The sequence below is a fragment of the Macaca thibetana genome, chromosome 20, assembly GCF_024542745.1.
Source record: "Macaca thibetana thibetana isolate TM-01 chromosome 20, ASM2454274v1, whole genome shotgun sequence".
Lineage (NCBI taxonomy): Eukaryota > Metazoa > Chordata > Mammalia > Primates > Cercopithecidae > Macaca > Macaca thibetana.
The window spans coordinates 24,447,398-24,472,632 of NC_065597.1; the positions used below are offsets into that span (position 1 = coordinate 24,447,398).

At 52.5% G+C, this 25,235-nt stretch overlaps 1 protein-coding gene and 1 pseudogene across 1 annotated transcript in view; one reads left to right on the forward strand and one right to left on the reverse strand.

Moving 5' to 3' along the window:
* Positions 1–643: 643 nt before the first annotated feature.
* LOC126945162 (uncharacterized) lies at positions 644–744 on the reverse strand (annotated as a pseudogene).
* An 8,010-nt stretch (positions 745–8,754) lies between these two features.
* The window catches only part of CMIP (c-Maf inducing protein), a 266,897-nt gene continuing 250,416 nt past the window's right edge, over positions 8,755–25,235 (forward strand). Inside the window, exon 1 of the mRNA XM_050773197.1 lies at positions 8,755–9,488. Within this exon, the coding sequence (XP_050629154.1) occupies positions 9,189–9,488 (300 nt within the window). The 5' untranslated portion in view covers positions 8,755–9,188. The remainder of the gene's footprint in view (positions 9,489–25,235) is intronic.

A 25,235-nucleotide genomic window follows, 5' to 3' on the forward strand; every position in this document is an offset into this window, starting at 1 on the left:
CCAGGTCCACGAGTCAACGGCAGCCTGGCATTTGAACTCTTCATAAAGTCTCTGTGAGTTTCCTTAAAAAATAAATGGCATTAAAAAAAATTAAAATGAATTGAAAGCAAAACTTACTCATAAGAGGGATATCTGTGTCATGGATATATTAGTCAGCAACAAAACAGAACAGACAACGATATAAGCACCAATGTGGACAAATCTCAAATCCTTCTCTACCGAGCCAAAGAAGTCAGAAGAAAAGGAGTGCATACTTTTTTTTTTTTTTTTTTTTTTTTTTTTTGAGACGGCGTCTCACGCTCTTGCCCAGGCTGGAGTGCAGTGGCGCGATCTCGGCTCACTGCAAGCTCCGCCTCCCGGGTTCCCGCCATTCTCCTGCCTCAGCCTCCTGAGTAGCTGGGACTACAGGCGCCCGCCACCGCGCCCGGCTAATTTTTTGTATTTTTAGTAGAGACGGGGTTTCACTGTGGTCTCGATCTCCTGACCTTGTGATCCGCCCGCCTCGGCCTCCCAAAGTGCTGGGATTACAGGCTTGAGCCACCGCGCCCGGCCCATACTTTTTGATTCTATGTATGTGACGTTCAATAAAAGGTAAAACTATCTACAGTGACTGAGGGCAGATCGAGGATTGCCTGGGGCTGGCGGTGGGTGACTGAGATTGACTACAAAGGAGCAGGAAGACATTTTTTAAACTGATCAGAACAGATACTACACTTGATCTTAGCCAAAAGGCTGAGAAGCGATAGGAAGACATTTTTTGAGTCTGTGGGAAAGTTCCATCCAGGTTCATGTCTTGATTGAGGTGATGGTCACATGTGTGTATATATGTGTCAAAACTTGTCAATCTGTTCTTTTAAAACGAGGTGGGTTTTTTTGTCTTTTGGTAGAGACAGGGTCTCACTACATTGCCCAGGCTGGTCATGAACTCCTGGGCTCAAGCAATCTTCCTACCTCAACCTCCCAAAGTGCTAGGATTATAGGCAGGAGCCACTGTGCCTGGCAAAATGGGTGCAGTTTGTTACATGCAAAGTATACTCCAAACATCGATTTGACTGGGTGTGGTAGGCTCACACCTATAATCTCAGCACTTTGGGAGGCTGAGGTGGGAGGGTTGCTTGGGCCCAGGAGGTAGAGGCTGAAATGAGCCATGATCACACCACTGCAGATAAGAGTTTTGCTATATCACCAGCCTGGGCAATATAGCAAGACTGTCTCAAAAAAATCCCCCAATGCTGGCGCGGTGGCTCACACCTGTAATCCCAGCACTCTGGGAGGCCAAGGTGGGCGGATCACGAGGTCAGGAGAACGAGACCATCCTGGCTAACATGGTGAAACCCTGTCTCTACTAAAAATGCAAAAAATTAGCCAGGCGTGGCGGCGGGCGCCTGTAGTCCCAGCTACTTGGGAGGCTGAGGCAGGAGAATAGTGTGAACCCGGGAGGAGGAGCTTGCAGTGAGCCGAGATCATGCCACTGCACTCCAGCCTGGGCGACTGAGCGAGACTCTGTCTCAAAAAAACAAAAAACAAAAAACAAAAAACAAACCAAACAAAAATAACGTTGATTTCAAAGGAAAAGAGGCTGGGCACAGTGGCTTATATCTATCTGTAATCCTAGCACTTTGGGAGGCCAAGGGGGGTAGATCATTTGAAGTCAAGAGTTTGAGACCAGTCTGGTCAACATGGTGAAACCTAATCTCTACTAAAAATACAAAAACTAGCTGGGTGTGATGGCGAGTGTCTGTAATCCCAGCTATTCGGGAGGCTGAGGCAGGAGAATTGCTTGTACCTGGGAGGTGGAGGTTGCAGTGAGTTGAGATCACGTCACTGCACTCCAGCCTGGGCAACAAGCGAGATTCTGTCTCTAAATAAATAAATAGACAACATGTTGCCCATAATCCCATCTCTCCGGAGATAACTACTATTATTTTGGTGTATGTAGGCAAAGCAATGAATCAACTGATTGTAAGAAATATTAGTTCTAGGAAAGCACTGAGTCCTCTGTAGTACTTTCTCAGCAACTCCAGAGTTAATTATTTGGTGACAGTGAGAAGGGAAGGGGGAGAGGCTGGCACTTCATGTTCCCTTGTTGCCCTCCCTCGTCTCCTAAAAGCAGAGAGGGTGGGGAGCTATCATTCGGCTCCCCAGCATCACAGGCGGCTGAATGTGAATCACCTTCCCCTCTCCTCCCTTCCCACTGCTGGAGCTAGAGAATGGGCTGGCTTCACATCAGCCCAGAAGAGGGAGGAGAATGTTCACCAACTTCACGAAACACGACTCCTCTTTTTACACCGGGAGAATGAGCACATTTTATTATTTGATCAGCACATTAAATGCCATCAGTACGGAGTGTCTGTTCTCTTATGCTAGTACCTGATGCCTGTTATAAATGAGACTCAGGAATGCTTTCCTGGCTGATGTAATTTTGAGACAGAATTTTCAGACGAAACTTCCGAAGAATCCCCCAAAAGCAATAGCATCATGGGTAGCTACGAAATTGGGACTGCTTAGGAACAATTTTGTTGCCTGCTTTTGGTGCTTAACATTTTATTACACACGCAGCCTCACGCCATTAAACGGACTCCAAAACCATGACTTAATACAAGTTGCATCTCATTCCATCCTATGGGGCCCTATGTTCCTTGATGGTCTGATAAAGTTGGCTGGGAATGAGTTTGCTACTAGACCTTGTAAGTGGCATCTGAGGAGGAACGTGTCAGGGTACGAGTGTGGACAATAGAATCTCCCCGAGACTGTGACCCACAGGACAACTGATGAGGAGGTGGCTAACACCACAGCATCCTCTGCCAGCTGAGAGGGAGAAGTAAACATATTCCTTGAAACCAGGGGTGATTTTGCCTCCTAGGTGACGTTTGGCAAAGTTCAGAGAAATGTTCGGTTGTTATGACTTGAGGATGCTACTAGCATCCAACAGGTGGAGGCCAGGGATGCTGCAGAACATCTCAGAGTGCACGGGACAGCTGCCTGCCACAAAGTGTCATCCATCCTAAATGTGAATATGGCCCAAGTTGGAAACCCTGCTTCCAATCCTGCAGAGATGCTGTGTCTAGAGGGTCTATACCCACTTGCTGGGCAAATGGGAACGACTCAGAACAGTGGTCTAGATGGAGGGTCCATTGCAAGGGTCGTGACAACACAGGTTCTAAAATAACAGTGGTGATGTGAAATAGCTAACACTATTGCGAGTGCTTACTCTGGGTTCGGCTTGATCATCTCATTGAATTTCTGCGACCTGGGAGGAAGGTACTGTGACGACTCCACTTCACAGTAAATAAATCAAAGATACATACAGCTGGTAAGCGAAAGAGCAGAGAGCTTGTTTTTTTCTTGGCATACTTTTTTGGGGGGCGGTTGTGATTATTTTTTTGTGGGGGCGTCTGGCTTTCCCACATGACTGTGAGCTCCCATGAGGGCAGCATCATATGTGTGATGGACCTGTAATACCCAGCAAAGTCCCTGCCACTCAAATCGGTGTTAATAAACAGGTGTTTAATGGAATCAAAGAAAAGAAATAAAGAACGAAGCAGGGTAATGTAGTTTGGGAGTTAGGACATTGGCATCTCAGCTAGATCCAGCCATTCAACAGATAATCATGGTGCATTTACTTTGTGCAATGCCCTGGAGAAACAAGCAGCGGTGTCCTGAAGCCGACCTGTAATGGCTCATGACAGCTGATTGTTAATTTTTCAGAAATTTTGCAAGCTGGTTGCCAAACAGCCAGTAAAAAAAAAAAAAAAAAAAAAATTAAGTTATGTAAACTTACAATTAAATATCTTAAAAAGTAATACAACTCATCACTTCCTAAGTATTTTACTACATTTTGCTGGTATCTCTCTTCTTGAAGTTATTTATGTCGATTGTAGGGGTCGCCAGACTTTTTCTGTAAAGGGGCCAGAGAATGAATATTTTAGGCTTTGGAGTCCATGGGCTGAATCTGGCCGCTTGCTGGTGTATTGTATCTGTGTGGTGAAAACTCTGCTGTGGGGTGCATGTCTTCCTAACTCCACGTCAAAGGACATATGTTGATAGCTTGTATAATAATTGGCTACGGTGGTTGTATCTGCACCAGGGAAATTGTCCAACTTTATAGATCAGGCTTTTCTTTTTTCCGCAGGCTGACTGTTGAACACGACACTGGATACAGTGTTGAGCAAAACCAGAATGAACCCTGCTCGCTTGGAGGGTACAGTGCAGTGCACTGGGGTTTGTGCACCATTCCATGGTGGGGTGGGGCAAGGAGAGAGAGCTGTACAGCGGCTGGGGTGGATCTTCATTGGAGACCACTGGTTGTTAAACAGCCAGTTAAAAAAAAATATTTAGTTATGTAAAGTTACAATTAAATGAATAATATGTTTTAAAAGGTAATAAAACCCATCATTTCCTAATTATTTCAGTACATTTTGCTGTATCTCTCTTCTTGAAGTTATTTATGTCTATTGTAGGGGTTGCCAAACTTTTTCTGAAAAGGGGCCAGAGAGTGAATATTTTAGGCTTTGGAGTCCATGGGCTGAATCTGGCCCCTTGACTATAGTTGCTGATCCCCCAGGACAATAGTTGCTGAGGTCCCATGAGGGCAGCGTTTTATGTGCAATGGATCTGTAGTATCCAACACCATCCCCGGCTCTCAAATAGGTGCTAATAAACCAGGTGTTTAATGGAATCAAATAAAAGAAAGAAAGAATGAATGAAGCAGGGTCATGTAGCTCGGAGTGAGGACATTGGCATTGCAGCTAGATCTAGCCATTCAACAGATAATCATGATGCATTTACTTTGCCCTGCTTCATTCATTCTTTCTTTTATTTGATTCCATTAAATATCTGTTTATTAGCACCCATTAGCACCTATTTGAGGGCCGGGGACCTTGTTGGGTACTACAGATCCATAGCACATAAAATGCTGCCCTCACGGGAACAGGGGAACATCCACTTACTTGTGCGGCTGCTGGAAGGCGCCTCAGCTCCACCTCTCCTAGGCTGCACCTCAGCTCCGTTGCTCTCCTCCCCAACAGGGACTTTGCCACCTCATCAAATTCCTTAATGGCAGCCTGGGTAACAGGTGTGTCTTTCCCTTCTGAGTTGGCTACAGGGGACACCTCAGAGAACTGGAATTGAGACTGTGCCCACGAAGGCACTTTACTGCCTGTTCAGTATGGCATCCCAGCTCCCAGCACTGAGCTTGACCGAGTGAGTCCTCCACCAGTGTGGCCCGGGGTGACCCCACAGTGCGCTGTTGAACGAAAGTGGTAGTTCAGGTGAGGGCAGACGTCATCCTTTGGAACCTGGCTCACACAAGGAGACACCGCCAGCAAAGAATGCAGAAAATGACAGGTTTGTCTGGTGAACTGGCCTTTGGTTAGTGAACGAGCCCGCGAGAGCCCAAGGGGAGTGAAGGGTGCATGAACCGCCGTGCCCTTCCTGCTACTCCATAAGCTTCTCAAGTTCAGTGTTAGAAGGCGAGACTCTTAGGGGCTCAGACCATTCTTTGGAGGGAGTTCTGGGGCACTGAGCATGACTCGGGGACATGGTCCATTCACAGGAGCTCGATGGACTTGTGTCTCCTATAATTTGGGGAGCTCCAGGGATGCGGCTCTGATGGAGTCTGACGGCTGGATTAAGATTCCTTTCTAGGTTGGGAATCTGGGATACTGGAAGGTGGAGGGGCCCTGCAATGAGTTACCCAAGTCCCAGTCTAGGAGGCTGTGGACTCGACTGTCACACTGTCACAGACTGAGTACTAATGCCATCCCATCTCATCCCCCGCAACTTACTGACCTGATCCTGTGGCTGGACCTTTGCTAAGTACCAAGGAGTATGTGTTTGACAATCCATCGCTGTGTATTTGCTGTACCCCAGCTCTGTCCAGGCACTGAGCTAGTGCTGTTGCCAGACACACGATTCTGGCTCCTGCCCTTAGGAACTTTCTTTGCAGTGTCTTGGGGGCTCCATTTCCCTGATTTGAAACTATATTTAAGAAATACTGTTATTTAAAGATGACATTGATTGAATTCAATACTTTTTTCCTGAATGCTTGCTCAGGACAACATTACAAAGATAGACATTTGTAATGTCTTCCTAAATTCCCAGAGGAGTGGGAACCACGTGGAATTTGAGGTCAAACAGAATCTGAGGTTCAAAACTCAGCTGGATCCTCATAGTTGTCTGACCCTGTCTGAGCCTCAACTTCCTCACTCTTAAGTGAGGAAGGTAATAGTTCCTACTTCCTAGGTTGGTGAGGAGGAATAAATGAGAACAAATATATAAGGCCTCCAGCATAGTATCTGGCATTGGGGTACCGGTCATTATCATGGTATGTCCTACTTAATGTTTACAAATCAGCCACTCTACTGCACTGCATTGAGGATGTCTGGAAAGGTCCTGGAATATATCAGGGATTTGCATTCTGCTAAATCTCCTCCTTCTACTGGAGTTTTATGCCCTGTATGGGTAAGGGCGTGTTCACGGATGTCCCTGAAGTGGACAGCAACTGCTTTGCCTGCCACTGGGCCACTCTGCTCAGGGACTTTGTGCTAGCCCTTATTGCTTCCTTCTGTGGGGGGAGGTAGGGATGAAAGTCTCCTCACTAGCCTCCTTGCATGTAGGTTTCTCCTCTGCAACGCTCATCTGTGCCACACTGCAGCCTTTTGAAGATGCCGTGTACAAGTCACTCCTTTGCATGGCCCATGTGGTGTCTCCCCACTGCTCTAGTCCCTCAGTTTGCATTTCAGGGCGCTGCTTGCTCACCGCCTACATCTCTGTTCCACCTCCTCCAGGGACCTTGCACTCCATGGCAAGTGAGTTCAGTTTCCTGAACAAGCTGAGCATCCTCTCATCTCTTTGCCTTGGTAGGAGCCATTCCCTCTTCCTCGAGCACCTGTCCCCTTCTTTACTTGATTCCTAAAGAACTCTTAGAGTACCCTGGTCCCCCACACTGGGTTAGACATCGCCCTTTCTGTTCCTGGAGCACCAAGCACAATGTCTGTTATTGTTCTGGACTCTGACCTCCTTGCTTTGTGGTTGAGTATGAGGACAGCACCTACATCATAGGGTGTGAGAAGAAAATGATGTGTGCATACAAAATTCTTAGCACATAGGAAGTCTCTGGCCACTGTGGTTATTATAGTCACTACTATTAATACCCTAGTGCCTGGCCTGTGACCAGCATACAGCAGGAGCTCAATTAAAAAAAATTTGAACGAAGGATCTATTTCCACCCCCTTAATGGACTGGGGGGTTTCTTGGCCACAACCACCCCCTAATACCTACATATCTAGGTCTTGCCCCTTCATGCGTGGTGGTTTTCTCAAGGCTGTTCGAGCTCAAAACTTGAAGGAAATTGCAGCAAATTGTGGGGAGTTAATGAATTTCTAAATTTCTAATCTAATTGTGCCTCCCCCAGGAGGCATCTCCTGGGCAGGCTGGATGTGAGTCTTCTTTGATGAGGGATGCAGCCTGGGACCTGCCTTTCACCCCCTGCCTGAAACCCTGGCCAGGCTCGGGGAGAGGGTCCTCTGGGCAGCACCTTCACGCTGCCTGTTCTTGGGAGAGGGGGTGTGAATAATTTCCACCAACGGCACAGATGCTGTGGATATTCCGCAGTGTTCACGACGCAGTTCAACACGCTGCACACATTCATGTGTTCACTACAGAGGCACCTTCACTTAAAAAGGCAAAAATCTGGGGTTTTAACGTTATTAGCTGCAGGAGCACATGGAGGTAAGAAAACCTGGCTGAGGAGCTGAGCATTTGCTAGGTGGCCTTAGGTGCCGGCTGCTTGTGATGGCAGAAAGGAAGCTTTTTGCATCCAGGCTGCAGTTCCTGATACCCCGGGTCACAAGAGAATGGAATATGGTTCTCTCGTGGGCTGGTGCTGGGCCTGTGAACTCAGATAAAATGACCAGGTGGGGTCCCAGGGAAGGTAAAGTAGGGGGAGCTGCTGGGGTGCGCACAAGACGGGTGGCTGTGTAGGTAGTGGGGGCTTTAACTGGGTTCCTAGAAGAGGCTCTGTCTCCAGGAGCAGAAGAAAAAAGGGGGATGGGGGGCCGTCCCCTTTCCCCAGAAGGTTTGAGAACCCCCAAGGCCAAAGCCAGCAGACGTCCAAGGCCAAGAGTTCGAGGCCTGCCGGGTCCCGCAGTGAGAGACAGGGCAGGGTGGGCTCATGATCACCGCGGGGACACTTTCAGTCGGGGAGGCGTCCGCGTCCCACGGCTCCATCTGGCCAGCCCGCTGGGCAGCCTGGACCGCGGAGGGGGCGTCGGTGGTCGAGGGTTCCAGCCCCGGTCCCTCCTTCCAGCCCCCGGCCCTCGGGTATCCTTCTTTCCCCGTCCGAGTCCAGCCCGGGGGCGGCGGGGTGGGCGGGACGCGGGCCCCTCTCTCGGGCCGCCGGGCTGGGCTCCCGCCCGGGCACCCGCGGGGGCGCGGCTGGCGTGACGTCACGCGCCCCGCCTCCGCGCCCCGCCCCCTCCCCACATTCCGGGCGGGGCGGGCCGGGGCCCTGCGGAGCTCGCCCGCCCCAGCCCCCTCCCCAGGGGCTTCCCCTCCCGTCGGGCGGCACCTCCCCATCGTGGGCCGCGACCCCGCCCGGACCGCGGACTCCGCCCGCGAGAGGCCGAAGCCGCCGCGGCCGCCGCCGTTGCCGCCATTGACGTCAGAGGGGCGGGCACATGACCCCGCGGGGACCAATCGCGCGGGCGCCCCGGGCTCCGCGAGCCCAGTGCGCGGCCCGCCCCGCCCGCGGCCACTCTCGCCCGGACGGCCGCGCGGACACACGCTCCGTACACACGCGCGCGGCGGCGCGGGGCCCCGAGACACGCCCGCCCCCACCCCGCCGCCCCCACCCCGGCGCCCGCCCTCCGCGCCTGGCCCCGGCCCGCCCTCGGCCTCCCCCGCCCCTCCCCGCCGCCCGCCGAGCCCGGTCAGCCGCCGCGAGTATGCACCCGACGAGCTAGGAGGAAGCCCAGAGCACCGCAGGAAGCGCCGAGGCCGGCCCAGCCCGCCGCACGCGCCGCCCCCCGCGGGCAGCGCCCCCTCCCCTGCGGGCGCCCCCAGCCCCACACCCCCCCACCTTCCCGGGGGGTGGGGGGGTGCGGGCCGCCGGATCCGGGGGCCTCGCCGCCCCAGCAGCCCAGGACAGCCCCCTCTCCCCGCCCCCAGCCCCCTCCCCCGGCGCGGCCATGGATGTGACCAGCAGCTCGGGTGGCGGCGGCGACCCCCGGCAGATCGAGGAGACCAAGCCGCTGCTGGGGGGCGACGTGTCGGCCCCCGAGGGCACGAAGATGGGCGCAGTGCCCTGCCGCCGGGCTCTTCTGCTTTGCAACGGGATGAGGTACAAACTGCTGCAGGAGGGCGACATTCAGGTCTGTGTCATCCGGCACCCGCGGACCTTTCTCAGCAAGATCCTCACCTCGAAATTCCTGAGGCGCTGGGAGCCGCACCACCTAACGCTGGCCGACAACAGCCTGGCGTCCGCCACGGTGAGTGGCTCTGCGCGGCTGCTCCCCAGCCTCCCCTCGGGGCCCGAGATGCGCCCTCCCTGGCTGCCCCCTGGCGCTGCACCTGGAGCCCAGGGCCTGGGGGGCGGTGGGGGGTGCTGGGGGAACGGGGAGAACCAGGGCGCCCCGCTCCTGGCCTGCTCGCTGGGCTCAATTTTGGAGTGTGAAGCCCAGACCAGCCGACTGGGCTCGGGAGAGACCCTTAAAATTCTGGAGACTCGGCCCACCGCCAGGCTGGGTGCCCGGGGACCTTCTGCCCCCAGCTCTTGTGTTTCTGGTGGCTGGGACTCGAGGATGGACCCGACGCTGGGCCCTGATGGTGGTGGGGGTTCTCTCTCTGGAAGCCCCTGGCCCATCTGGATCTGAGGGATGGGGGAGGGGAAAACAAAATACCACCCCTCAAAATAAAAAAAAACCAACACAACAAAACCTCGAAACCCCCAAACCCAAAGAATTTCCAGAAGCCAGTTCCTCTGTTTGGTTTACCCGTCCTTTATTTTCTTTCCTGCCAGGGCTGGCAGGCAGAACCGGGTGCTTCCCTTTCTGAAAATCTCATTCGTACATTGAGAGGTTGGAAGTGGAGGGGGAGGGGGCAGTGGTCCTGGAATATCTCAGGACCTAGCGGTGGTCGAGTTCTAGCCTGGAAGCTGCTTGGTCGAGCCCTGGTCCGGCATTGTCTGTAGAGTGTGTGTATACGTGTGTGTTTTGTTGTTGGAGGTTTAATTTTGTTATTGTTTTTAAATACATGGCTAGGACTGGGTCAGCTGGATGAGTCGGAGAGGAAAAACCATTGATCTGTTTCTGAAATCAGATCTGCAAATGGTGGCCTTGGTACGTGGAGAAAGACAGCTGTGGTGGGGTCGAGGGGAGAGTGGGGGTGGCGGGTAGGAGCTTGAACAGGATGCTTTGTGTTTTGAAACAAGGACAGTTTCAAATACCGGCTGTGGCTGGGGCCTGAGCTTTGCCGTGGGGGTCCCATCCTCCTTGGAGGGGTGACTTGTCTTCTCCAGAATGCACACTCCTCCCTGGGGCCACCGTGATCCTGTTTACTAAGCACAGTGGGAGGGGGCCGAATCCACTGCCTGCCCACACCTGTGCCAAGAAAACCCAGCCAGGAAACAGGGTGTCGCTTACATGGCATGTCACAAACGTGTAGCGTGTGTAGACATTTCCCTGGCATCCATGTTCCCTTGGCGGTGTGTCACAGGCCATGACACATTCCCCAAGGAATGGGGAGAGGGGAAAAGTTAGCTGAAGAATCCTACTCCTTGATCCAGTCCCCCACCCCCCACCCCAGAGCATTGCAGTACTCGAGGACTTTTATTCTGAATTTGGGGTCCGACACGCTTAGAGCACCTATTTTCTCTTTCCTGTGGGCACATTGGTGCAATATCTGCAAAGACTCCTTTCTCAGGGAGGATTGCTGGTCGCGGGGAGGCGGCCCAGTCCCCGGTCAGGCTGGTGCATGTTCTCAAGCCTGTCCCGAGCCACAGGCCGCAGCATTTGGCTTTCCAATGGATGGAGGGGGAGAGAGCCTCTGAAAATTTGCCAGTAAAGAGTGTTTCCGATGTGGGGAGGAACTGGTGACCGCGGTGCCCCCTGCCTGGGATCTGGAGACCCAGATCTGGCTTCAGAATTTTCACCTGGCTCAGGGGTACTTTATTGGCCTTTTTTTTTTTTTTTTTTTTTCTCTTACACTCCACAAAATGAAGGGGAGTGGTGGTGGGGGTACGAAAATGGTTAGAAGGGACAGTGACCTGCCGTGGGAAGGCCAGGCGGAGCCCCTTCTCCCCATGGGAGAAGCCAGGAGCGAGTGTCCCGCTGCTGCCGCCCTCAGTTTACAGGAAGCCAGCTCTCGAGGCTAATGGCTCCCCACTTACCTCCAATTGCTCAAGAGGTCTGTCTGAGAGAGAGAGGGAAGGAAGAAAGACCTGAATAGCCAGAGGCCCCTTGCTCACCTTGGCCAGCCCAAGTGGGTGGCACCGTCGGTAGCGTGGGCCTCTCTGGAGAGCACCTGTCTAGTACTGGGGACTGAGGCTTATCCACGGAGCAAGATTCCTCTTGGCAGAGCCATGCTCTGGTGTTAGGAAATGTGGCAAGAGGAACTATAAGGAAGTGTCCGATGGGCGGGCAAAATCCCCTTTCCGCTGCCTTTCGTCACCAAGCACTGCAGGCAGGGGGTGTCCTTAAGTCTTGCCCTTGCCCTCTGGGGGACTCCAGGGAGCCTTGCCTCAGGGCCTGTGAGTCTGGAGGTGGGGCTGTGAGGGCTGGCCTGGCTAGAGGGCTGGCCTCCGGGGCAGAGGTGAGGTTGGGACTGCCACCAGGGCTCTTGTCCCATCATGAGACACCTGGTTGGTGTCCAGGCTCTCGGGGAAGCAGAGGAGCCCCTGTGGGGTTTCCCTGAGGCCTGGACATTATGTAATCCGTCTGCGTTTTATAGTGCAGCCTAAGCACTCTATTGAGAAATATGAGCCCAAATGAAACAAAGGTGAATTTGAGTGCAGTTCCCTACAACAAAAACCCTTTGCAGTCCTGTGGCTTCGCAGCAGCCCCATGCCCAGCCTTGAGCTCCTGATGTTCCGAGTGTGTTTCCTATAGTCATATCCTTACTTGAAATATCAATCATCCATATTTTAAGCCGTCTACACAGCCCAACTCAGAATCATCTGGTAAATATCTGGTTAATTGTATGGGCTTCAGGAACAAGACCCAGAGTGATTGATATGGATTAAAACCAGTAAACAAACCAAATACTCTTTTTTACCCAAACCTTCTGCAGTCTGTCTCCGTTGATCCAATTAACTGAATTGTGAGAGATTTAAGACCAGGCTTCCAGGAGCACATCTGCATCAGACTGGGATGCAGGCATACTGGGGCTCCCAGTCCCACCTGCTGGGTGACACCAGCTAGGGACACCTTTTAGTCTGGGGTCCAAGGGACCTGACAGCCCTCCAGGTTGTCTTACCAGAGGAGCCAGCAGCCTCACCCACCTGGCCTGCCTGTAAACTTTGCCTCCTGTGGGATCAGGTCAGAGCTTGCCCTGCCCTGGTCTTCTGGGCCAGTTACTGATTAAATCCTTACAGAGCCAACAGAGTGCCTAATGTGGCTTGTGACAGCTGCCAGGTCTGATGCACCCTGTGCTTGGAGACTTTGGATCCGAAATGCTCGTAAACAAAGGAGGAAGCAGACAGGCGACAGCTGACTTGGGAGGGGAGATGGGGAGGCCAGGGCCCCCTCCCTGGGGGACCCAGGACTGCACCTTTGTGGGGAAGGGCCCGTCTGCCCAGACTGTGGCCTGAATGTGGTGCCCCATACCCTCTTTGTACCCAAACTTCCCAGTCCCTGGGCCTCACTGGCTCTTCACGGCTGGTGGTGGTTGTGTTGGTTGTAAATGACAGCCAGGGCAGCCAGGGGTTCTACATAAGCAGCCGGATTCAGCAGGACCAGAATCCATTTTGCTGTTCTCGTCTCTGGGTTGAATTTGATCACCTGCTAGACATGTTTGTCCATGGGCAGAGGGCTTTGTCTGTAGGCTTTGTTTCTTCTGCACCAAAGAAGTACAGATAAGCTGCCTACCTTTTATTTCATCTTACTTTTAAGACAGTGTGGCACACGGTATTTCACAATGGTGGATCCAGTCAGAAAGTCCTTTATTCAGGGGTCGGGGCACAGGTGATAGTAGTGTTCTTTATTCTCAAGCCATAATTCATCAGTGGCTTGTTTTGAAATTTTCACCACTCTGCTGTTTGATTGCAATGTTTCCGGGCATCTCGTTATGGATGGGAAAGGAGAAGCCACCTTAATTCTCAGTGGTTTTTTTAGTCTGGTGTTTTCTTGGTGGGGAGCAGCTGTTGTCTGAACTCGGACTTTGTTTAGCACAGGCTTACTGCACACCTACTGTGTGTCACTTGCTGAGCTAAGAGTTACACATCCACATGGCTTGGTTTTTACTTGAGAATTAAAATCTGTGTCCTCCAGGGTGGTCACAGATCCCACGAGAACTCATCTGTGTCCACATGTACGCATGCTAATTGCTTTTTCACTTTTGTCACATACCCCCGCTCCCCACCTTGTGCCTAGCCTGCCTTTAATTTATTTGATGTTTCTCGTGGCAGTAAACACAGAGAATTTTTTTCCCCCTTTCCATGCCATTTGTCATAGGAGGATTTTGGAGTGTATCAAAATTGTATCCTAGACAACTTGTCTGATTGGAGGTGGTGGAGGGGAGGGGCTGAGACAGAGAGGATAAAAAGTCAAAATTCTCTCTAAACTTTAAACGTGGTCTGCCTTCCCCAGGCTGTAATAAGTAAGTGCATTTTAAGGAAGGAGTAAGTTTTTTTTTATTTTTTATTTTTTTGAAACGGAGTCTCGCTCTTTCGCCCAGGCTGGAGTGCAGTGGCGCAGTCTCGGCTCACTGCAAGCTCCGCCTCCTGGGTTCACGCCATTCTCCTGCCTCAGCCTCCCGAGTAGCTGGGACTACAGGCGCCTGCCACCACGCTCGGCTAATTTTTTGTATTTTTAGTAGGGACGGGGTTTCACCGTGTTAGCCAGGATGGTCTCGATCTCCTGACCTTGTGATCCACCCACCTCAGCCTCCCAAAGTGCTGTGATTACAGGTGTGAGCCACCGTGCCCAGCCAAGGAAGGAGTAAGTTTTGATGCTGGCATTTGCCTGGTGCAATCTGAGATGCCTGTTATGGCCATGGCAACATCATGCCAGTCCAGGTAGAAGGAATTTCACTGCGTGTGGCTGAGCTTTCCTGCAAGTGGGTGACAGAGATGGCAGTTGCTGCTGGCTTGGGCTGCTTGGCCCAGAGGTTGACTGGTGTTGCGGCCCTGCCTACTCCTTAGTGTCTCACCGGGCAGTGAGACAGGGCACTTCTGGGGCATTGTCGTAGGCAGGGCTCAGGGGGACCTGGTAGAAGGCAAAGCTGTCCCAGGGCGCCTCAACTGCCGCCAGCCAGTACTGACTTGTCTTGAGGGTACCCGATTGGTGTTTTGTTGTCGTGGACATTGCAGGGGGTCAGCTTATACCTTTGATTGAAGGAATACATGAGATTAAGTGAGGCAGCCTGACGTGGGGCATCTCTGCTATGGGACAGAACAGATTTGGGTTTTGTGGTCTCATGGTGCTGGGTCTGGATTTGGAGGGTGCAGTTTCCCGGCTGTGTAACTTTTGGCGCTTTGCTTTCCCTTGCTGGGCCTTGTTTTTTCTTCATCCTTAGGGAGGAGCACCTCATGTCTAGGGTTGCTGTAAGGATTGGAGAGGATAAATAAACACCTACTAGTATAGTCAGCATGCAGTGACCAGGATTCCAACTCCTGTTTTGCTAATTGCCCTGAAAGAGCTTCATGACTTCTGCGCAAATGGAAGGAAGTATTGTTACCTAAAAATGGGTGGCCTCCAGGGAGTTCCCTGAGATGAATAGTGCATTGGGGAAAGTTAGGGGTATTTAGCAGGTCTCATAGGTAGGAAGGCAATGAAATTGTTGTAAGCAGTTTAAGAAAAATTCCTTGGGGGGCATAGTCTAGTTTCTTAAAATAAATTACAAAAATTGAAATACTCATATATGCATCAGGTAGATTTGATTAGTATAACAAGGCATGTAATGAAAAATGAAGCTTCCCTTACTGGATGCCCACACAGCCCCTAGTGGCCTTCCTTGGAGGCAAACGCTGCTGCTCGTTTCTTGTGTATCTGGACATGCATGCACACAGCTAGCTGTCCACCATGATTCTTCACTGGACAGAATATTTTGGAGACCCTCCATGCGTGTGCAGCTGCCTTATTCTTTTTCACTGCTGCATAGTGTTCTGTCATAGAAGTGTATCACAATAATGTAGGTTGACCCTCACCTATTGATGGTCATTGAGGTTAGTCTCAGCCTCTTTGATATGGTTTGGATGTGTTCCCACTTAAATCTCATCTTGAGTCGTAGCTCCCATAAGTCCCTTGTGTTGTGTGAGGGACCTAGTGGGAGATAATTGACTCATGGGGGCGCTCTCCCCCATACTGTTCTCATGGTAGTGAATAAGTCTCACGAGATCTGATGGTTTTATAAGGGGAAAACGCTTTTGCCTAGCTCCCTCATTCTCCTCTTGTCTGCCACCATGTAAGACGTGCCTTTCACCTTCCACCGTGGTTGTGAGGTCTCCCCAGCCACGTGGAACTGTGAGTCCATTAAACCTCTTTATTTTGTAAATTGCCCAGTCTCAGGTATGTCTTTATCAGCAGCATGAAAACGGACGAATACACTCTTGTTCCTTCAAAAAAAACATTTTCTATTTTTACTCAATGGAGTTGTCTCTATTTTGATAGTTTGGATTTTCTTTTGCTTACTTCTTTGGGATGGGGGAGCTGAGCCTCTTTTTGAAGAGGGAAGGGCAGTGTTGCCTGGAGTTATTGCTACCTGGAGTCATGCTTTGGTGTGGCTAAAGGTCACCAACCAGGGATCCCCCTCAGAGGGTCTGGCCACTTGGTCTTCCCTGGAGCTGAAGGAACACAGGTGACCAAGGGTCTCCAACAAAGACGCGTGCTGACCTCCACCCGCAGGACAAGGGTCTGGGCAGTTCCACCTGAGGGCATTGCTTTTTGTTCCCCGACTTCCTGCTTTCCCCAGGATGGAAGCCAGGCCACCCAGCCCCATGGTGGAGAAAGAGAGGAAGTGAGAATTTCTCTTCCCTGCTCCTGGCTCTGGTGATGAACCACCCAGTGTATTCAACAGGCACCGAGGGAGATTGTGCGCATTTTGAAAGGAAGCTTCGCTTACATCAGCAGAGCCCTAACCGAAGGGTGATGAGATGTGTGTGTGGGGGAGGTGTTTGCTGTGTGTATTGAGGCAAAGGAGATGGCAGAGAAAATATTTCTGGTGCTGAAATTGGTTCCTGACTTCAGTAGCCATTTCCTTACCCCTCCCATGTGCACAGCACTCACCCTGGCATTTGGGGTGTGCAGCGAGGCCACAGGAAGAGAACACGGCAGACCCAGTGGAGTAGGGGAGTGAGGACCTGGACTTTGAAATCGGACAGGGGAGCTTAAATCCTGCCTCTGCAATGTCCCAGGTGGTGACCTTGGGCAGGCCCCTAGCCTGTGTCCTTATCTGTAAAGCGAGGATCAGAGGGACTTCCTCCTAGCATTGATGTCAGGGTAAGTGAGGTGAGGCCTGGCGGTGTTTTCATGCCTTCATTCAGCAGATAGGTGTCACCGTTCTAGGCACTCAGAAGAAAACAAGAGCCTGCCCTCGTGGAGCCTGTGTTGGTGGGAGTGGGTGACAGACAAACAACTAAGTTAAGAGCAAGTAATTATAAAATCCGATGACTGGGATTGTGGAGAAAAGCAAGCAGGGTGGGGCGAGTGGTGGGCTGCTTTGTACATAGTGGTCAGGGAAGGGGGTGATAGGACTTCCAGGGGGAAGAGCATTCCAGGTAGAGGGAACAGCAATTACAAAGGCCCTGAGGCAGGAGATGGTACTTAGAAATCACCCAGTAAAGTGGCTTGCACCTGGTACATGCTCTGTGATTATCAGTTTCCTTCCCTCTGCTCTCCGGAGCTGTTATTATCTGTTTAAAAAATTAATGAGTATGTAGAATGCGCGAGGTGCCGGGCACACAGGCAGCTCCTTGCCCTGTAAAGCTTCCATTCTATCGCTTCTGTTGTCTGTTTTTTCTTTTGTTTTTTTTTTTTGCAAACCTGGCTACCTCCCAATAAATAGTGAAGAATAGCCCTGTAGCAGTGCTTTAAGAGACTCTTAAATGACAAAGCCCAGCAGAACTTTTAAAACCCAACTCCCTTCGTCCATAACTACATTGTAAGGATCCTAGAATCTGGAACACACTAGTGGTCTGATTCACCTCTGGTTTTGCCAGCTGGGAAGGGGTGAGGGGAAGTGTGTGGCCCAAGGACCCTTGCAGCTGGCTGAGCATCCCTCCTGGGATTCAAACCCAGACTCCTGCCTTCCCGTGGCATCCTTTGTTCATGGCTCTGCTGCTTTCAAGCTACTGTCAGAAATGGTAGGGTGGACAGAGCAACTGAACTGATTGCACTGGGCGAACTCTCTTTGGAGGGAAGCACGTGCTCTGGATCATCCGGTCCCTGGGTGGATATAGGAATTGAGTATATGGAATCAGGCATCTGGGTGCTTCCCTTGGGCTGGGCTGGCTGCATCAAGCTCAGGTGGGGTTATTTGGAGAGGGAAGATCACACCGGGACTTCTGCTAGCTTCTCTGGGTATCCTGGGCCAGTGCCAGCTTCCTTAGAGGTCCAGAATATCTGAAAATTGGAGTACACAGTCTTCTGAGCAGACCCAGGCCTGGCTGTCCTCCCTCCCATGTTGGCTCCCTGTGTGGACTAGGCGACCTGTTTACCACCACACACATCATCGGTGTGAGGCTCCGCAGGGAAGGGGAGCCACAGGTATGGAAGGGGCTGTGTGTTCACCAGGCAGGCTAGCTGCCGTAACATGCAGCCCTGGCATCTGGGTGGCTTTGTGCAGCCCAGTTCTTGTAGTCCTGCAGGGGTCTCCCGAGGGTTCTGCCCCCTCTTTTTCTTGTGAAATGGTTCTGCCCTCCCCTAGGTCCTTCATTGTTGCGGGGATGGGGAGAGTGAGCACCACAGCCAACCCGTTTGTAGGTCTGGCCGCTTGGTTGGTCAGAACTCAGACACGCGGTCACACAGAGTGCAGGGGGAGACTGGGGAACATGGTTTACATGTGTGTCCGGGAGGAAGAGGAGAGCATGGAAGTAATGACTACTCCCACCCCAGGATCCCTGGGATGCAGCAGCAGACCTTGAGGTCTCCAGGGTACCAAGAGCAGAGGGGCTTCCCTAGAAAGGAAATTCACATGACCGTGGTCTCATCTGGTTCCTGGGTTTGAGGTTGGTGGCAGGTCGGCAAAGCTTGCAGTCTTCTCTGGTGGGGGATAAAGTAGGGTAAGCAAATCTGTTGTAGGAGGTGGACCTAATGTACCTGGTTGGCAGTGATGTTTATTGTATCCCTACTGTGTGCTGGGCATAGTGCTCTTTTAATTTTCATAACAATCCTGTGGGATAGGTTTTTATTCCTGTTTTACAGATGCTCTCATGGAGTCTCAGATAAAGAGAGCTGGAAGGAAGTAGAGTTTAGTGTCAAAGCCAGGTCTGACCCCATGTCTGTGTGGGTCCGTCAATGTATATGCACCTGTTGGATGCACACGGAACTATTTCAGCCTCCTGCAGAAACATCTTAGGTAGAAATAAGTGAGCTTCTCAATTTAGTGTTTGCCAAGGTTGGTGGACATTCCTTTGTGATTTTGTCAGAAAAGTTAAGGGAACTGATGTGGGAAGTTGGATGCCAACTCTTCGTAAAGGGTAAGCATTAGGTGTATAACTTGAACACCAGATATTATTTGTGCAAAGTGAGTGTTCTGGGGCGCTGTGCTTGCATAGTGAGTGCTCTCAGGCATGGCACTTGGAAAGTCAGACATACTCTTCCCTCTCAAGGGACTCATAGTTAAATGGGGGTATTACAATTATGATACACCGTAGAACAAAGCACATTGCTTAGAGAGGTTTATGTCTTGTCCTGTGGACGGAGGAAGAGACGCCATCACAGGGGTGGGTAGTTTCAAGAAGGACTTCTTTTTAGGAGACAGGTATCTGGATGGAGAGGTAGGATGGAGACTGATGGAGATGAGGGTAGCAGGTTGGAGGTGGGAATGGGCAGAGGGAACAGTGAGCAAAGGGACAGGCCAGAGCAGCCAGGCACACTCCGGGGGTCTGTGCGGTTTTTATGGGGTGGACATCATAAGACAGCATAGGAGTTAAAGATAGAGGTGGGTTCGCCTTCTGGAGCAGAGTCTGCCAGCGTGGGGTGATTAATGCTGGGTAAACCCATGTACCCTGGGGCAAGTGGTGCTTTACGATGCAGACACTGAGGACTGGCTGGCCATCCAGGAGCCCGGGATGTCACAGATTGGAAGGCTTAGGAGTGCAGGGATCTCCGAGTGGCCAGGGCCAGGCAGTTAGTCACAGTAGTGACCGTGCAGTGGCCACTCATGTGATTAGTGTGTTTCCTCTTGCCAGGGGCTATGCTCTGCAGGTTCTATTAGTGATCCCTACAACCCAGCAAGATACTGTTACTCTCTCCATTTTACCGATGGGGACGCTGAGGCACTGCCCCTCAGCAGACATTGTTTGGATGAATGAATGAACAGCTTGCCTAGTTGGGAGGTCCATCCTGTTGGAGGAGGAGAGGGACCCACGGAGAGGGAGGAGCGAGCTCAGATCTCTACCCCTCCACTTGTAACCCCACAGGCCTCTGGCCCTCTGCATAAGAGCGAATTGTACCACTCCCCTGCTGCAGGACTGTGTCCATACTGAAGGAAGGTGTGCGAGGGATTGCACGCGTGGTGTCTCCAACACATGGTCCAGCCATGGTGCACACAGCCTTTCTTGGTGTGGACACAGGCCCTAGGATTCTGAGCCCACCTCTGTGGCCTAGGAAGAGTGATGGTAATGGTGTCAGGCTGCTGGGCTTAGCCTGGTGAGCTCCTGGGGGGCTTTCTACCAGAGGCCCCTGCTACTCCAAATCCCAGGCCTGAGGTCTCCGAGCTGTGGCTCACAGGGCCCCTTTCTTGAACCTTCCCTTCAGGGAGGCCTGGTGGGAAGGCCCAGCCTGGGCCTGTGCTGTCTGGAAGGCGATCCCATCAGGCTGGAGCCGAGGGCCAGGGACACAGTTGGGCACCTTCTAGGTGACGCTCTGCTTCGTGTCTGCAGAGGGGGAAGTGCAGTGGGGTCTCAGCTGGTGGTTTTCGGGGGCAGGGCTGCCCGTTAGAAAGGGGAACGATGACTTGCTGACATCTGTTTGTTGCTCTGGTTGGTTCACGTTTCATGGCCCTGTGACTGAGGCTTGCTTCAGGGTGGGAAAATGAAAGAACTCGAACTGTCCCAGCAGGCTGGTGGTGACTGAGCTCGGGGAGTCCCAGCAGGGCCAGAGCTCAGGGCCAGATGATATTCATGTCCAAGGTGGAGTGGAGGGGGCTGCGGGGTGATCATGATCATTTCATGCAGTCATTCTCAGACCTTTAGGCATGTGTGCATTGCATCCTCTCTTCAGCCCCAGGAGGCGTTAGCAGGGGAAACGGAGACCTTGAGAGTTTCAGGTTACACAACTGGAACCCAGGCAGCCTAACTCCAGAGCCAGTGGCCTCCACATGTCACAATGAGTCCTTGGCTGGTGTGAGCACAGGAACTGTGGCAGCAAGGACCGAATCACCAGCAAGGCAACAGTAAGGACAGCGGACACTTACCCAGCGCCTATTGTATGCCAGGCGCTACTCTGAGCCCTTTGTGCAGATAAGCACTCATCTAATCCTCACAGTGCCCTTGTGGGGTGGTGCTGTCGTTGTCCCCATTTTACAGATGAGCAAACTGAGGCCCAGAGAGGAGAGGTCCCTACTTACCCAGGTTGTGATGGTGGAGCCAGGATTTGGCCTCAGGCTATGTGGCTCCAGAGTATCACTGCATGTGGCTGGAGAGCAGGGTTTTTGGGCTGCAAAGCAGAATGTGAGAAAGGCCCCAAGTGGCCAGGCTGGCTGTGAGCTGAGAGGAGGGCCTTGCAGAAGAGGGAGTGTGTGGGCAGAGCGGAAGGGTCCACCCTGACTGGACTGGGGACCCTTCCGGGAGCTCCCTGGGCCAACTTCCTGCAGACCTGTCTCCGGAGGAGCCGCGGCAGAGGATCGCTTCTCACCTGCCCTCGTTGGACCTGGGGTAGTCACCTCAGCCTCCTCGCCTGAGACCACTTGACCCTGCAGCCTGATCTGTCACAGCCGGTGGTGAGGACTTGACCACAGAGAGCACAAAGTTCAAAGTCCACTGTGGGTCGAGCCTCCTGCCCTGCCTGGCTTCTGGCCTCAGCTTCCCCGTGCCGCTGACCTTTCGCGCACACGTCTTCTTTCTGCTTGGAACCCCCTCTGACCCGCCCCCCGCGGTCAATCAGTGGTTTTCCAGGGCTGCCTTCCCCAGTTGGAGCCAGGGCTTGCTCCCCTGTGGCGCGGCACCACCCCAGCTGGGCAGCCAGGGCGCCTTTGCCTCTCTGCCTTCTCCACTCCACATTCACCACGCCTCTCTTGTAAAAGCAAAACTGAAGCCATCATACAGGGATGACGACAATCTTACAAAATCAAGAAGAAAAAAAATCCTTGCAGAATCCCGCCACCTGGAAATCACCCGTATTAACCTTGTGGGGTGTAGCCATCTACGCTTTCTCCTAGATGAGTGCCTGTGACATAGGTACGCAGGGAGCAGGAGGAGCTTTTCTTCTAGGTTGGCCTCCACCTACCAGATGCTGGCCCGCTGCTCCCCACAGTTGTAACAACCCGTGACATGTAACAAGCAGGCTCTGCCACATGTCCCCTGGGGGCCACGTTGCCCCTGGTTGAGAACTGCTGTGTTCATTCATTTAATCATCACACCCACCTCGTGAGGTCCCATTTTCTGGAGCAGGCACGGGCTGCCCGGGCTGGCATGTGACAGAGCTGGGAACCCCCGTACTGTCCCACAGTCACCTTGTCTCTTCAGAACTGGCCCAGAGGAGGTATGAAAAACAATGCAGGGGCCTTAGGAACCCTGTCCCTGTGTCTGGCATGGTGTGGGGCCGAGAGCCGGTGGGCCACGACACCCCAGGCGCCCAGAAGGAAATCCCGGCTGGCCTGGGCGTTGCCAAGCTCCCCCCTACCTTTGATCCGTCCCAACTGACCTCCCCCTCGCTGTCCCTGCCTTCGCCCTGATGACTCAGGACTTCAGAGATCTGGGTTGTTGAAAAGGGGAATTACATCATGCCAATAAGAGAGAGAGAGGGAGAAATTAGCATTAGAAAGTTTTGGTGTAAGGAAAAATGACTTCAAAACCTGCGTCTTGTGCCGTGTCTGAATTGAGGCAGGTTTCTGGGGGAGATTAGGGAGTGGGGAGGAGAGGGGATAGGTACCCTGGATTCTCACCTCTTCTAAAAAGGCCTTCATCTGTTTGACCCCAGACCCACCCACGGCGGGGCAGTGGGTCCCTCTGCTTTTTGTAGCTGAACCCCATCACCTGGAAAGCTATTAGAAAACAAGATTCTGGAGTTGGCATGCAGGTTCTGCCCGCAGGCTTGGTGAAGGGGTAGGGGTCAGGGAGCACTGCAAAGACAAACAGTCTGGGGTTCTTCTGATGCCTCCGGTGGTAACCAGGGCACCCTCTCTGGGCCAGCACAGCCCTGGCTGGGGGCATGACTAAGCGAGGGGATCCCAGCTGATCTCAGTCCTGCTGGCCTCCACTGGGTGCTCCTGCATAGGGCCCTCCTTGCTCAGCCATTCTGGGAAGCTTTGCTTGAAGGAGTCCTCCCTCAGGGAGGAGGAAACCCCCTGCCTCCACTTTGAAACCCGAACACCATTTCCCCATCATGTCTTGCAGGGAGGTGGAGGCGTTAAAGCTCCTGCCTGCCCAGGTCAGCCCTTCCCTAAAACAGGACACTGATCGGGCAGAGTGATTAGGAGCGGCTGGCCAGGCTTTTTTGATCCAGACATTTCATATGAGGCCATTTAACCAGTGGTGTGATCCAGCTCTCAGTTTCCTCATCTGAAAGCTGGGGATATAAGAGTAGCCACTCCCCAGGTTGTCCCGAGAATAAAGGAGAGAATACATGGAAAGTACTTAGTAGAGTGTGGACATGTAGTATGTGCTCAACAGATGTTTGCTACCATCATCATCATCATCATGACCCCTACTATCACTGTCATCTCCACTGTCACCGTCACTACCATCACTGTCACTGTCATCATCACTACCATCACTGTCATCTCCTCTGTCACCATCACTACCATCACTGTCATCTCCTCTGTCACTATCACTACCATCACTGTCACTGTCACCATCGCCATCACCCTCATTATTGTGGCTGCCGCTTCTCTTGTGTTGGGTTTGCCCACCTGTATACCTTCCCCTGCTTCCTGCAGGACTGTGAACTTGAAGGCAGGGTTTGGGTCCATTTCTCCAGGAATACCTGATGTCAGTAAAGGCCTTTGAGTGTCTGTTGTTGCATGGTGGGAGACCTTGGCACCCCAGGCTGTGAAGGGACAGGAAAGTCTCACAGTTTTCTTAGAAACCTTCTCACCGGGCGCGGTGGCTCACGCCTGTAATCCCAGCACTTCGGGAGGCCGAGGCGGGCGGATCACGAGGTCAGGAGATTGAGACCATCCTGGTTAACACGGTGAAACCCCGTCTCTACTAAAAATGCAAAATATTAGCCAGGCGTGGTGGCGGGCACCTGTAGTCCCAGCTACTTGGGAGGCTGAGGCAGGAGAATGGCGTGAACCCGGGAGGCGGAGCTTGCAGTGAGCTGAGATCGCGCCACTGCACTCCAGCCTGGGGGACAGAGCAAGACTCCATCTCAAAAAAAAAAAAAAAAAAAAAAAAAAAAACCTTCTGGTGACCTTGGTAGGCTGTGCCGGTGACCCTGTGCTGTGACCCCGCTCCATGACCTCAGGCATCATTATTTGGAATGGGCTCTCAGCCCCTGTCCTAACCCCAGCCACCAAGTTCCCAACCCAAGCAAGATGGAAACCCGCCGTTGGGAGGATTAAGATATTATTGGTGGTTTTCACCTCAGCTTTCAGCAGCAGTGCTTGGGAAATAAGATTTTGATCTCGGAAAATATGATTTAAAAACAGAATTGAAAGTCACTTTTATTTTCTAAACGATATTGCCCCTGACGCATGCACTGCTTCTGACTGGTGGCCTCCGGTCTGAGCACACCCGTGGGGGAAACTGCATAGCAATTCCAGGGGTGTGCTCTCTGGATTTTATAGACCTCCACCCCGAGCAGGCCCCACCTTTGATTCCCCCACTTGGGTCTGCAGTGACGGAGCACGTGCTTCAGACCAAGCCCAGGAGGCTGCTGCTGCTGCTTCAGGGAATTGTCTCAGCCTTTCCCACTCTTAGGAGGTGGCCTTGCCAGCTGCCAGCTGAAGGGGTCTTCCTCCCAGCCCTGCTGGGCTCACCTTTGAATGCCACAGACCAAGCCCATGGACCAAAGAGTCTTTGGCCACATCCCAGTGTCCCCTCCAGTGGGGAAGGGAAGTTCCTTTCCTTCTTGTTGTGTGAGGACTAGGGACACTGGGACCCCACAAGGCCTCACCATGGAGCCTCTGAGAGGTGAGGTCTGGCTCCCCTGGCCACCCCAGAGTCAACACAGGATCCTGTGTGTCTTTCTTTGCCTCTGGGCCCATGTTCTGTTCTTTCCAGCCTCTGCCTTGGAAACCCCACCCTCCATTCTTTTCTGTGTCCCCTGCCTTCTGGGTGGGTCTGGCCAGTGGAGAGCCTGGGGGAGATGGAGGATGGGAGGAGGTTGAGTGGGGTATTTATTCCTTCCTCCCTTTTCCTTCGGTTTTGCCATGGGTGTGTGGTATCCCTCAGCCACTCCTGCAGTCTCATGTCACCCCCTCTACCCAGGTTTTTCTGTAACTGCTCCTTCCCCTGCACTGTCAGGCCCAGGGATAGAAATACATGGGGGAGAAATGAAGTGACTGCTGTCCTGGTTTGCTCAGGACTATCCCATGTTTTTGCAATGAAAGTCCTGTGGCCCAGGAAGCCCCTCAGTCCTGGGCACACTTGGACAGCTGGTCACCCTAGGTAGAAAAACCATCTTTTGTGCTTCTCCTGTACACCACCCACACCTTAATATATTGTCCTTTTGTGAACATTTCCTCAATTTGCACCG